Source organism: Neolamprologus multifasciatus, chromosome 7, assembly GCF_963576455.1.
Source record: "Neolamprologus multifasciatus chromosome 7, fNeoMul1.2, whole genome shotgun sequence".
In the NCBI taxonomy this organism is placed as follows: domain Eukaryota; kingdom Metazoa; phylum Chordata; class Actinopteri; order Cichliformes; family Cichlidae; genus Neolamprologus; species Neolamprologus multifasciatus.
In genome coordinates this window covers 55,121,049-55,133,510 of record NC_140445.1, presented here as the reverse complement: position 1 = coordinate 55,133,510, position 12,462 = coordinate 55,121,049, and the positions used below count along the sequence as shown (strand labels likewise).

The 12,462-nt window shown below is 42.2% G+C and overlaps 1 protein-coding gene across 2 annotated transcripts in view; it reads right to left on the bottom strand.

The window, feature by feature from the left end:
* Window positions 1-15: 15 nt before the first annotated feature.
* Window positions 16-12,462, bottom strand: part of tmem266 (transmembrane protein 266) — a 28,392-nt gene continuing 15,945 nt past the window's right edge. For both annotated transcript variants that reach the window (XM_085166251.1, XM_085166250.1), the window contains 8 exons: window positions 6,640-6,794; window positions 5,523-5,596; window positions 4,576-4,632; window positions 4,265-4,403; window positions 3,575-3,690; window positions 3,004-3,196; window positions 1,271-1,333; window positions 16-1,194 (listed from right to left, as the gene is read on the bottom strand). In XM_085166251.1, the coding sequence (XP_085022377.1) occupies window positions 557-1,194; window positions 1,271-1,333; window positions 3,004-3,196; window positions 3,575-3,690; window positions 4,265-4,403; window positions 4,576-4,632; window positions 5,523-5,596; window positions 6,640-6,794 (1,435 nt within the window). In that variant the 3' untranslated portion in view covers window positions 16-556. The remainder of the gene's footprint in view (window positions 1,195-1,270; window positions 1,334-3,003; window positions 3,197-3,574; window positions 3,691-4,264; window positions 4,404-4,575; window positions 4,633-5,522; window positions 5,597-6,639; window positions 6,795-12,462) is intronic.

Sequence of the window (12,462 nt, the reverse complement as noted above, 5' to 3'; positions counted from 1 at the left end):
AAGAAGATCCAATGGTACCCTGCAGCAGTCCATCAAAGAGGACTTTTCTTTATGAGTTTGGAGATTCTAGACAGACAAAACGGCTCATATACATATTACACTCAGAAAGAAACTTTCACTTTATATCTCAAATCAGTCCCTACGCCATTATCTCCACATCTACAAAGTGTATCAGAGGAACTAAGCCCTCAGCACCATCCTCTCACTGGTTTCATTTCCTAGAAATCAGACTTTAATGTATCAAAAGTGATTTTCAGTTTTCAGTTTTGGACAAAAGCCCCGTTGCTGGTTTCTTTTAGTAAAAGTGTTTTTATGAGTGTCAATTCCTGATAAGTGTTGCCTGATAACAAGTCTGCTTCCCTCTCTCATCCATGCCCTTTGTTTGTGCTGCTCCCACGGGTTCATCCTCTCAGCTCCAGTAGTACAAAGAGGATGTCAGACATACAGTTTATGTGCCAGTGACTCCCAGCAGCGAAGTTTGGGAATTTAGTAGAGCAATAATTTTTGTGGCTGAAATAAAGAGCGAGTCCTGTGAAGTTATACATTTTACAGGCTCTTATGTCTCTGATAGACGGTTGATTTGAGTATCTACTGGCCCCATCATCCTATACTTCTCCTCTAGGAGAGGCTCGTTACCCTGCAGATGGATGACTGTCTTGGAGTTGAGTCCGACTCGGCTCTCCTGGTTCCTCTTGTTGTAGATGTTGACCCTGTGTTCCAGCTCGGGGCTGGTTTTCGTGGAACCTGTTGGGCTGGGTGGTTTCAGGTTGACGGGGTCGAGGCCCTTTTGTGTGAGACACGAGTCCTCAGACAGAGAAGAGAGCAACTCCTGCACCACAGCGCTGGGGCTCCCTCTCGGCTGAGTGCCCAGAGCCAGAGGGCTGCTGTAGGGCGGAGGGTAGCAACGTTGGTCGCTGTAGTCTGTGGACGTGGAGGCCTCGCGCACTGTGGAGCTGCAGTCCATGGTGGAGCCAAGTGTGTGGCTGCTGATGCTGTGCTGACGGGTGCTGAAGCTGGCGCGGGACACTGTGGTGGTGGAGGCTTCGCTGACCGAGCTGCCTGTGCGCTGCAAACGGCTGGACGGCACCGCTTCGGCGCTTACCAAAGAGGGCGGTAGCTGACTTGGGTTGTTAGGCAGGTGCACATCTATGGCTGCTGTTGTAATGACTCGCGCTGGGTCTGGGATCCCTGTGTCTACAAAATAAGACAATGTGTAAGAGCCTGAAATATTGTGGTGCTTTGATTGAAGAAAGAGTCTGCTGAAGCTTACCACTGCTTGGCTCACTGTAGTACTGGCTGATATAGTTGTTCATGTCATCTTGACCATGATGATCTAAAAAGACAAAAGAGGAAAAATGGAATTCAGAGTGAACGTGGAAGCTGATCTGTAGTCCAAACTAAAAGCATGGACTACAGATTATTCGTTTGTTCATTCAATGTTAATTTGCAATTGATCACAATGCCTAAAAATTTTACATCATCATAGAATTTTATTATTACAGATCTGTCATTCAATATTTTCTTCATCTTCTTTTCAATTTCCAAAAATCATGAATATAGTTTTCTTGACATTAAGGGACAATTTATTAACATCAAGCTACATCATAAGAATTTCAACTACTTTAAAATTGCATAATTGAAATTGTGTATGACTGGTGACTTGGAATACAATAAAATCTAGACACTCACTAACCAATAATTTATTGAGTCCAACTGTTCAGCTGCTGGTTAACGCAAATATCTAATCAGCGAATCAACTCACAACAGCAACTCACATTATTTAAGCATGTGGAAACAAGACGAACTGCATAGTAGACACAAACTGTTCACACAGTAAAAAATATAGAAATTTCTCTGGCAGATAATGAAAAAGCAGGAACCTTTCTCTATTTTAATTGTTATTGCTCATCTAGTACTTAATGTAGTGTAGTATGAATGGCAGTGGGGGAGGTCTTTATCAGTAGGAAAAAGTGTAAAACTTAAATACAGTTAAAAGCCCAAAATCTATGCCCTCCTTCACATTTTCAAAACATGTTCACTGGGGCTGGATTGGAGTCTTTGCTGGGCCGATTCTGGCCCCCGGGCCTTATGTTTGACACCAATGCTTTAATTTAAATGAAAATAAACTCTTTCAAGTACTTGTTTTATGTGACAGAACAGTCCAAATTGAAAAGGTGATCATCTTACAATCACATAAAACATAAATCAGGAAACTGATTTTATTACAAAATATGAATTTAGCAAATGTTTTATACTTTTTGGTTGAAATATTATTACCACTGAAAAACTAATGAGTAATTACTATTAATATATTAGCTTACAAATTATTTCAGCTCAATGGTAATGAACACTTTTGGTGTGTGGAAATGTTTCACAGATAGTAAATGAGTCAAACAGTTTCTCTTAAGTGCTTTCCAAGGTCCCAAAGGACCATCACCAGATGATCAATACCACATGAGTATATGAGGTTCAGGCCCAGTTAAAAGGTTGTCTGAGTAGAAACACTGAGGCTCAGATGTATGATAGATCGCACTGTGATTTATAGCTTTGATAAAGGAAAAGCCTCAGTGTTTGGAGCCCTGACATCACCTGTACTGACAGTGCTTTGTTGCTTTTAAGTCCTGTAAGTTATGACCTGTCACTGTGTGAAAGGTTTATAGTCCATCTATGTGCGGCACCAGAATTTTGATGTGGACTCTGAGCTGAACGTTTTTGAAAACAGGACACCGACACTGTGTCGTGTAGGTTGGCCACGATTAATGGCCCAACACTCCACCATGAAGAGCGGAGCAATGTTCAAGGTTTTTGAGTCAGAAGGGATTTCTTTCAAAATTTCTAACCAGCCCAAAGGTTGGCCAGGTTCTTTTAGTCTACCAATTCCCCCTTCTCCATGTGTAAGCATGGACGTGATTTACCACGGAAAGCGCGGCCTGGATTCCTTCCCATGCACACAGGTCGTTGATAACTTGTAATACAAAGAGCTTGGGTATTCTGGACAGTTACCTGCAGCACCCCCAGGCTCTCTAACTTTGTTTGGCCTGTGATGCTCAGAGGCCCCAGGGGCCAGACCGTCCACCTCCTGGAAACTGCTGCTCTGTTTACCCCACATATGGTGGATCTGCATGGCTGCTTCACGCTCGGCAACAAGATCCAGGTCCTGCTGAGCCAGGTGGGCCCTGAGCTGCCTGATTTCAAACTAACAAAAGAAAAAGAGATGAGAGAAAAGGACAGAAGAATTTAAAATAAGACACACAAGTGTTTTGAACACAAACAGTCTTTGTCTTCATTTCTGGATTGAAGTGGAGAACACAGTGATGTTCACTGTTTTATTTTGGTAATGTGACTTAAAACAATGACAGAACCGCAACCCCATATATTGCTCTGAGGTATTGCATAGTGCTGATTATGTGATATCCAGACTGCAGCAAAAAGATTATGCATATCGATTGTCTTATCATCTTTGTCTTTTTGAGCGCAGATTTATTATTTTAGTGCGCATCACTTTGCTGCCCTCTGCTGGTCACACACAGCTATAAAGTTGCACGAGGGATAGAGAAGAGATAAGGACACATACGGCCTGTTCTTGGCAGATCTGGGTGAGTCGATCAAGCTGTTCCTCCCTCACAGCCTTGGCCTTCTCATACTGTTGGATCTCCAGCTCCATTTCCACCTTCACTTGCAGGACATAGGCTGGAAGAAAAGGACATATTACACTCAGTAAGATATTTTTATCTTGTAAAATAAAAGCCATCATATTTTCAAAGTTGGTGCCAGATGACATGGACTACTAGCTGCAAAGCTTGTGTAAAAAGAGCTGTATGTTTTAAGGGAAGATTTGAATGAATATTTGGAGTGCTTTAGATTTCACAGCATCATTTGAGTGGTTGTGTAGGTGCTGACAGCTGACTTGAAACAGAAGTGTTTTTTTTGTTTTTTTTTAAAAAAAAGTATCTCTTAGAAAAACTATAAGAAAGGACATGAACATGAAAAAAGGATTTATTTATTCTCTCTAAATGAAAATACTGAAAAAATGATCAAATTATTTGCCTATAGTGGCTTTTCTGTAAGTACTGAATCCATTATCGCATATTATGTCCTTCTACTATCATTACTGGTAAAAATAATAATAAAAAAAAATGATAAAAGTCTCAAGTGAGCCAACAACCTGCAGATTAAAGAGGCTGATACCACTGGGAGCACTATGCATTATCTAACTGACAGTAAAGGACAGGATGTAGGGGACACCAGCCCCTCCCAGCCTTACCGTCAATGATCCTTTTAACCCTCCAGATCCGCAGCGTAATGATGAGACCGATAGCATCCCAGGGGCTGCTGGGGCCGTTGGCCACTGTGGAGGCCACCATGGGGGCCAGAGAGAGTACGATGACAGCTCCATCAAACACCTGAGAAAGTGCACACACACAAACACACACACACACACACACGCACAGACCAGGTTACTGCTATACTGCTTTGAGCTTATGTAGTTGCCAGTCTGAGCTATGACATTGAAGGAATGACACTGCAGTGAAAGAGGGCCCCAAGTCAGGACTAATGGGACTCACGGGAGCCTACCTCTACTTTGTTCTCGATGTAATCCCATATCCCCAACACCACGATCCTGAACACGGTCTGAGACAGTAGGAATGGGGGTGGGGGGCAGAGATAGGGACAGTGAGCAAGTTATAAAGGAGCAAGATGGACGAATACAATCACAGCTAAACTGAGGGAGAGAGACAGAGAGAGATAGAGTGCAGTCTGTGGTCATTGTCAATAATAAACGGGACATTTCATCCCCTCTTTGATTCTTTCAGTGCGAATTCATCAGTTGTATTCACAGGCAGCAAGAGCAAAAATTAGAGACACCGCACTATCTCCTTCTGCTGACACAGCAGCGACTGCGGAGAGCAAACAAACCTCCATCTTCTGCCATTCTGAACAAACTCCACAAACCAGTCAAACTGCTGAATCCACTGCTTCAGAGTAACACTGAGGGGTTCCCTCTGTTGACTCCAGCGAAACAAAAGTTACCACTCAGATGGTCAAGTTTAAGAAACTAAGACAAATGCGGCTGGCTCTGAGGAAAACGGTGATCAATACAATACAATGAACTTACCTGGGGCCTCGAAATTATTTAAAACTGGCAGCACAGAAAAGCCCGAAGGGTTCCGTTTAAAAACAAATGCCGCAGATCAATCGAATAACCTAAGAAGGAACCGGGCGTGCCAGCTTTAACAGCAGTGGTTATACGTGCACATTCAGGGTACGTGTGCACGATTTTAAATCTTTTATATATGAGCGCGATAAACGGAGGTGTGCTCTCGTTCACCTGCACTAATCACAATCTAATCATGCCGTGACAGAGGGCATCGGGCATTTCATGGCGTTATTAGTATTGTAATGAGAATCTGCCAGTGCAACTCACTTGCCCACACATACTGCACAACGTAGCATTAATCAAGAGGCAGCTGCATCAGCTGTAAGTGAGACTGTTTTTTTGCGTCGAGTGGAGGAAGACTCACCTCAGTGAAGAACACAGAAAGAATGGCCAGGCTGATCCAGTGGATGATGCTGGCAAACTGGAATGCATTATTAACTAAAGGGAATAAGAAAAGAGAGGAAAAAACTGATCAGGAGATAGCTGTGGTTAAAGGTTGATGCTGTATTTTGTTAGGAATATAACAAACAACCTGCACTGTACATGCTGCATAACACTGACAGGTTGCAGTAAATCTGTGGGAAACGCAACTGAAGAATGAGGCATCATGACAAGTATGAAACCAGTGCATACCGTGCATGCACGCGTCTTCTTTCTATTCATCAGGCTAATTGTGGACAAGCTCAAACAGCACTACGCTGTCAGCTGAAGCGCTTCTCGTCACGCCCCACGTCTTCCCCATCTGTCTCTGTTTGCTGTGCTCAGTGATCTGTCTATCAGTCAATTCATCTTCCTCCAGTCCTCCCCACAATCACCCGGCAGCCGACTCCGCGTTGCTCGATTCCTTTGTCCGCTATCTCCCTTCACGCATTTGTCTCACTTTCCTTTTGTCTGGTCAGTGAGTCGGTCCCGGGGGAACCGTAAAGACCTGAATGCATTTGGATATTGCTGGTGTAAGACCATGTGTGTTAGCCCTCTGACATCAAAAAGGCCAACGCTCCCGACCCTCTGCTCATGATAGATGAGGATGTCTCCACCGAGCCAGATAATGTAGATAAAGGGTGATACTGGGGTGAGATGGGTCGGACTGGAATTTCAAGCACCTGCCATTCAGTGTTAACTGTGGAATACTAATGGAAGGTTTCCCCCCCCCCAGACCGTGATTGATCAGAGCCTTGGGTCCCAGAACAGATCATAAATGACACTCACTCATTACACAGTAGATTTATGAGATGAGGTTATATTTATTTTCTTTGCAAAAACAAAAACTTTCTAGTCAAAGTTCTTTACTTATAAATTATTATACGATTTTAAAAATACTAATAAATATATATTGTCATTGTAGTTTTGACAAGGATTGCTTAAATTCACATTTACGTCACAATGATTTTCATTGATGATTCATTTTATGCAAATGAGGGTGTATCCAGTTTGAAAAAAAAAATCCCAGCCACATTTTTCCCCGCTTCGGTTTCACTCACACTGTAACAGCTTGGTGTCTATGAGCAGCTCCAGCAGCAGCAGCACCACCACCAGAATGACACAGGCCACTAGGAAGCAGTTGAAGCCTGCCGACAGCAGACAGACCTGCCACAGCGCTGCCCTTCGTCCACAGCATGGCTTCAGCCAGTTTGACCTGAGTGGAGGGGGAGCAAGGCGGCGTGAGACACAGAAAGGCAGAGAAGACACGCCGTGAGTCTCGCTGAACAGAACTCAGATCTGACGGGAACACTCAAGGTCGAATCGATAAAACACACGGAACATCAAAATGGAGCAAATTTGTAGTGTATTCAACCTTCTCAGTTCAACATTCTCCTAAAATGTTTCTCAGCAGAGGGCACTATTCCTCATGTAAGCCATAAAAAATGCAAGAAATGAATGCTGGAACGAATTTACAGTCTTAGATTTAAGAATTTTAAAAAGTGAATGTGAATTATAAATACACAGTTCGCTAGGACTGAAATGATATATTAGTATGAAGAAATCGTAAGTATGAATTAAAGGGTGTCCTTTCCCTCAGTTCCTCTTAAAACTCCTCTTTCTGGCTTTTTCTGCAACTTTTCCTTCATTTTTTAAGGTCTGGTTTTTTCTGCCATCATTAAGCAGTGTAGTTAAATCAATACCAGTCACTAATTGTAAACAGTAAACATATATTTAATGCTAAAACATCAGAGCACCAAGAAAGGAGGTGAAAGGTCACTCAAGTTTAAAGTGAAATTCTTGTCTCTGCTTGAGAAGGCAAAACTTTCTTTCAGGAAACTGTCTAGCTTGTTGACTTTTTTGTTAAGAGCCTGGCTGAAAGTTAACTTCTTGGTTCCCTCGTGTTTGAGCTCTGTATGATTGACTGGTTCAATAATGCAGCTCTCCTGGTACAACAGTGGGGCTGCACTTGCACCATTTGGAGGATGCATATACACACACATGACACACATACACGCATGACGCAGATGTTTTCTTAACTGAACGACAATTTCTTCAACTTTGTTTTATTATCAGCACAAGAATTGTTTCTCCTCTCATACCTGCCTGCGTGTATGAGAGTGAAGTAGAGGCAAAGCTTGCATTAGTTGGACTGCCCGATCCCGGCTTTGATGCACTTTACATGCTATTATTCCCACTGGTGCCTTATACAGCCATCTCCACGTTGATATATGAACACTCCATTAGTCTGGAGTGTCCCTAGTGTGCTTCTTCTTTGCACAGGTACATTGTGGCTGAAGATAAGTGTCACACTTGCCTTAAATCTGCCCTTGAACTCCATAAATAGTGATACATTTGCAGGAGCCACACAGGGCTTTTCCAATGCGTTTACAGTCATGCATCCAACCAGGCACGCTAACCAGAGGTACTCTAAACAGGAAAGTGTGTATGCGCACACACGGGGTTGCCATCTTTTTCACAAGCATCACTGAGAAAGGCAGTGCTGTCCTTTGAAAATAACCACTATCTGTTGTTACCTGTCCCCCATAGGAGTAAAGCTACGGGCAATGTCTGTCAGAGGAGAAGAGAGGATGCAATTTATTCTACTCTTTCCTTTGCTTGAGCTCAGAATGAAGGAAGCAGACACTGAGAGAGAGAAAGCGGGGTGCAGCCGGTTCAAAGGCATTGGGATTCATCCAAAAGAGAATCAGAGAGGGAGCCAGAAAGGAAGGAGGGGCAGTTGGAACAGGAAGAATGAAAACGAGAACAGAGAAAGATACAAATTTAGTTCAAGGATTTTTCTCATTTTTAGGTCCTTTTTGTAATTTTCGCCATCAGTCCTATAGATTGATTTTATGCAGACAAGTACAGCAGCATTGTTCATATCTATTTTCACCTTCAGAATCAATTATATACATAAATTAGCTGAAATGGTGGCTTATTTGCAGCCTGTATGACTGACTGCTGTTGTTTCTTAGACTTCTTTTTTCCATTTCCCTGATGCTTCCGTTTCAGAAATGGCTTTCGTAGTAGTACACGGTCGTCTTTGAAAGTGGGAAGAAAGAGGCGATCCCAAGCAGTGCTGCAGTTTTGCAGTTACAGCTCTGGTGTAGCACAGCTTCATATCCTTTCTATCCTTCACCAAGGTCAGCAGAGGGGCTGGAGCTTGGCCACACTGTGCCACTGCTCTCCCAGTGGCTCTCGGCCCTCTGCAACAACCCTCTGTACCAGCCAATACTAACAGATTAGTAGCTCAACACCTGAGGTGACAAAGAGGTAGTTCAGCATAACGGTATCATTAGCAAATACCTCGGAGACTTTCCCCAGCACCAATCCGTTCCCAGGGAACAATGTCAAACCCCATCTGCCAGTGGAGAAGAGCCAAGAAAAAAAAAAAAGAGAAAGATTTACCTAATGATGTGCCTCGCACACAGTCACAGGACATTTGTGCACCATTAGTTAGATAGAGTGAGATAGAATGAGCAACACACACGCCAAGAGAGACACCTCACTTATCTTCATGTTTGAAAAGCATGATTTAACTCATACTGTGTGGAATCATAATTCATTCAGACCTTTCCCACAAGCCAGGCAGAAAAGGTATTAATTTAATAAACCTGTAAAGAAAAACCCTGTCTGGAAGCAGAGTAAATGGCAGTGATGGATTAGCCCAAGCTCAGAAACTTAATTTTAGGGAAATCGCTTTAAACCTTGAACACTGAGAACCTGAAGTATTTATGAGGAAGTGAGGCTTCAGTGATGGAGCAAGCCAAGGAAGAAAATCACCTCACTGTCTTGCGGGGTCAAGTCAGGTTCAGACCAAATGAGTAATACCTCAAGGATTTCTCATGCACGCATATAATAAGAAAAAGAATTGGCCCTGTCCTCTTTTTTTAGTTGTGTGCGTATTTGTCACACTTAAAAGTTTCTGCTCGTTAAGCAAGTTTTAATGCTTCATAACCCAAGTAAATAGAAAATACAGTTTTTAAATGATCATTTTATATATTAGGGGGAAAAATGCCCCCTAAACCTAATAACTGGTTGTGCCACCCTTAGCAGCAAGAACTGCAATCAAGCATTTCTAACTGGCAATAAGTCTTTCAGATCACTGTGGAAGAATTTTGTACTCTTTCTTGCAGAATTGTTTGAATCTAGCCACTTTGGAGTGTTTTTGAGTGTTTTGGGGCCAATATAGGATGATGCCAAAGCATCTCAATCAGATTTAAGTCTGGACTTTGAATAGGTCGCTCCAAAAGCTTTATTTTGTTTCATTTTGTTTGCCCTTCAGCCCCTGGTGGCCGGACATTCTCTTTCAGGGTTTTATGGTAGAGAGCAGAATTTATGGTTTCAAGTTGTCCAGATCCCGAAACAGCAAAGCAGCCCCAGACCATCACACTATCACCACCATGCTGGACTGCTGGTATGATGTTCCATTTATGAAATACTATCTTAGTTTTAATCGATATGTAACAAGTCTCAAACCTGATAAAGTTAAATTTTATCATCAAGATGGTTTTTCTTTTTGGGCAAATGTGAGACGAGTCTCTGTTTTCTTTTTGCTCAGCAGTGGTTTTTCTCCTTGGCGCTCTCCCATCAATGCCATTTTTGCCCAGTCTCTTTCTTATTATTGAATCATCAACTCTGACCTTAACAGAGGTAAGTGAGGCTTGCAGTTCTTCAGATGTTGTCCTGGGTTTTTTTGTGACCCAATAAGTCATTCTTTAAGTAATTTTGGTAGGCTGGCCACCCCTGGGAAGGTTCACCATCAACCACTGTTCCAGGTTTCCTTGCTGGAGTCCCAAAGCCCTAAAAATGGCTTTGTAACCCCCCCCCCTCCCCCCACTCCCACCCTTATTACTTATTACTATTTTTTTTTAAACAAAGGAGCAGTTAAGTTTTTAAATCATCATTTGAAAACTATTTTGTCTTTACTTGGGTTTTGTTTGTCTAAAATTAAAATCAGTTTGATGATCTGAAACATGCAAGTATGACAAATCTAAAACAAAAAGTGCCTTGTATGTGCACAGGGAAACATCATGTGTATACTTTAAGGGACACTGTGTACAGAGGAAATTAAAGAATTAAAGATGCAGGGTAGCATGAACTGTGGACAGGTTTATAAAGACATCAATGTACCAGTGGCTGCAGCGGCAAAAGATCGAAGGGAGTCCGGCAGCAGCGGAGAAAAAGGGGATTAGATCATAAGATCGATCAATGCTGTACATGATGCTGGCTACAGAATGGCCACTACAGTAGCAACAAAGTAGACAAAGACGTTAACCAGAATGACTGGCACTGATGAAAGTGTCTGGTTGCTCTGCTGGGGCCCATTCACACAGATGGGACAGCGTTTTGGCTCCATCCCCAGCTAAGTAACTCTCTCTGAGATTAGGATGCTAGGAGCATGTCTTTTATTATACTGTCTCCAGTAATTGAGACAAGATAAAATACAGCGTAAACTCATCAGGTACAAGTTAGATGGTAATTAAATCAGGGAAGTGGTGCTTTATTTGTGCGTATAAGTTTGTAGGTAGGAGAGAATGGGGGAGGCTGCAAATGGGAACATTTATCCAGAAGGAATGAGCGACTATGAGCTCCTCAAAGGTATTGATTAATTGATTACAGCACACACACGCACACACTCACACGCACACACTCATAAAGGGAAGCAATAAACAACTGCAAACATTAAGCACTAATATACAGTTGCTCTTGATGCTGTCTTGTAAATTACCTTCTGAAACTCTTTATTGGCTATTCAGTGAAAATAAAATAAGGACACCAGGGTGCAGAGCGGTGACATTTGCCATAAATTCACCATTAATTATGATTTAGGTCTAAAATACATAAAGTGTCCATTCAATACCAGGCCAAGACCCAGATCACTGCCTAGTGGCCATTCAGAATGAATGAATGTGACCACTGGTTTCAGGTTACGAGCACAGAACATGAGTTTAACCAAACAGATGCAGTATTTGCTCCTTAGATTAATTTTATAAAGCTTCTGGGATGTGTGTCTGTGAATTAAATGACTTACAAATCATCAAAATCATCTATATTTCATTGAAAATAGTACACACAGATATTAAATGTTGAATCTGAGACACTATTGCTTTTAAAAATATTTTGCCTTCAAGGCTATAAAACATTTAACAGTAGAAAGTCTCATGGCTAATTAGGTTAATTGGTAACAGGTCAGTCACATACCTTCATTGACCTTTCTTTAACACACTAGGGCCACCATGGTAACAAAGAGACAGACAAATAACTCAAATAACTTTTTTTTACATCCACACCTCAATTAGTTACACAAAGAGCAGATAAACTGACAGAGAAAGATGTCACCCTCTCTGCTTTCTCAATAAATAAACACTGGGGAAGGTTAATCTCTGAAGTGTAGTGGTTTACAAATTATCCTAACAAAAGGTGGATCCCCTGATTTGGTCTTGTGAGGAAACCAGAGTACCCAAGGAGAAACTGTGTAGACATGGGGAGAACATACAAACTCCAGATGGTGGATTCAAACCTAGGGCCTTCTTCTTGTGACACAAACGTGCTAACCACTGCCCCACCGTGACGTCCAATAAAGAGTTTCAACTGTTAAAATGATTTGTAAATTATCAGCCCTGCATCAGACTGTAAACCTGTCCAGGTCGTACCCTGCCTCTCGCTCGACGATAGCTGGGATAGGTACCAGCCCTCCCATGAGCCCGAATTGAATAAGATGGATGGAGGGATGGATTTGTTGATAACTGGATTCCGCATCCTAACATCTTTGTGCTTACACATGTGCATTGCACATACAGCTCTATGGATACTTTCATCTAAGTGGTTATGTTGATATCCTATGTTCTGGTTTAAGTTGCAGACATCGTGTGGATCTA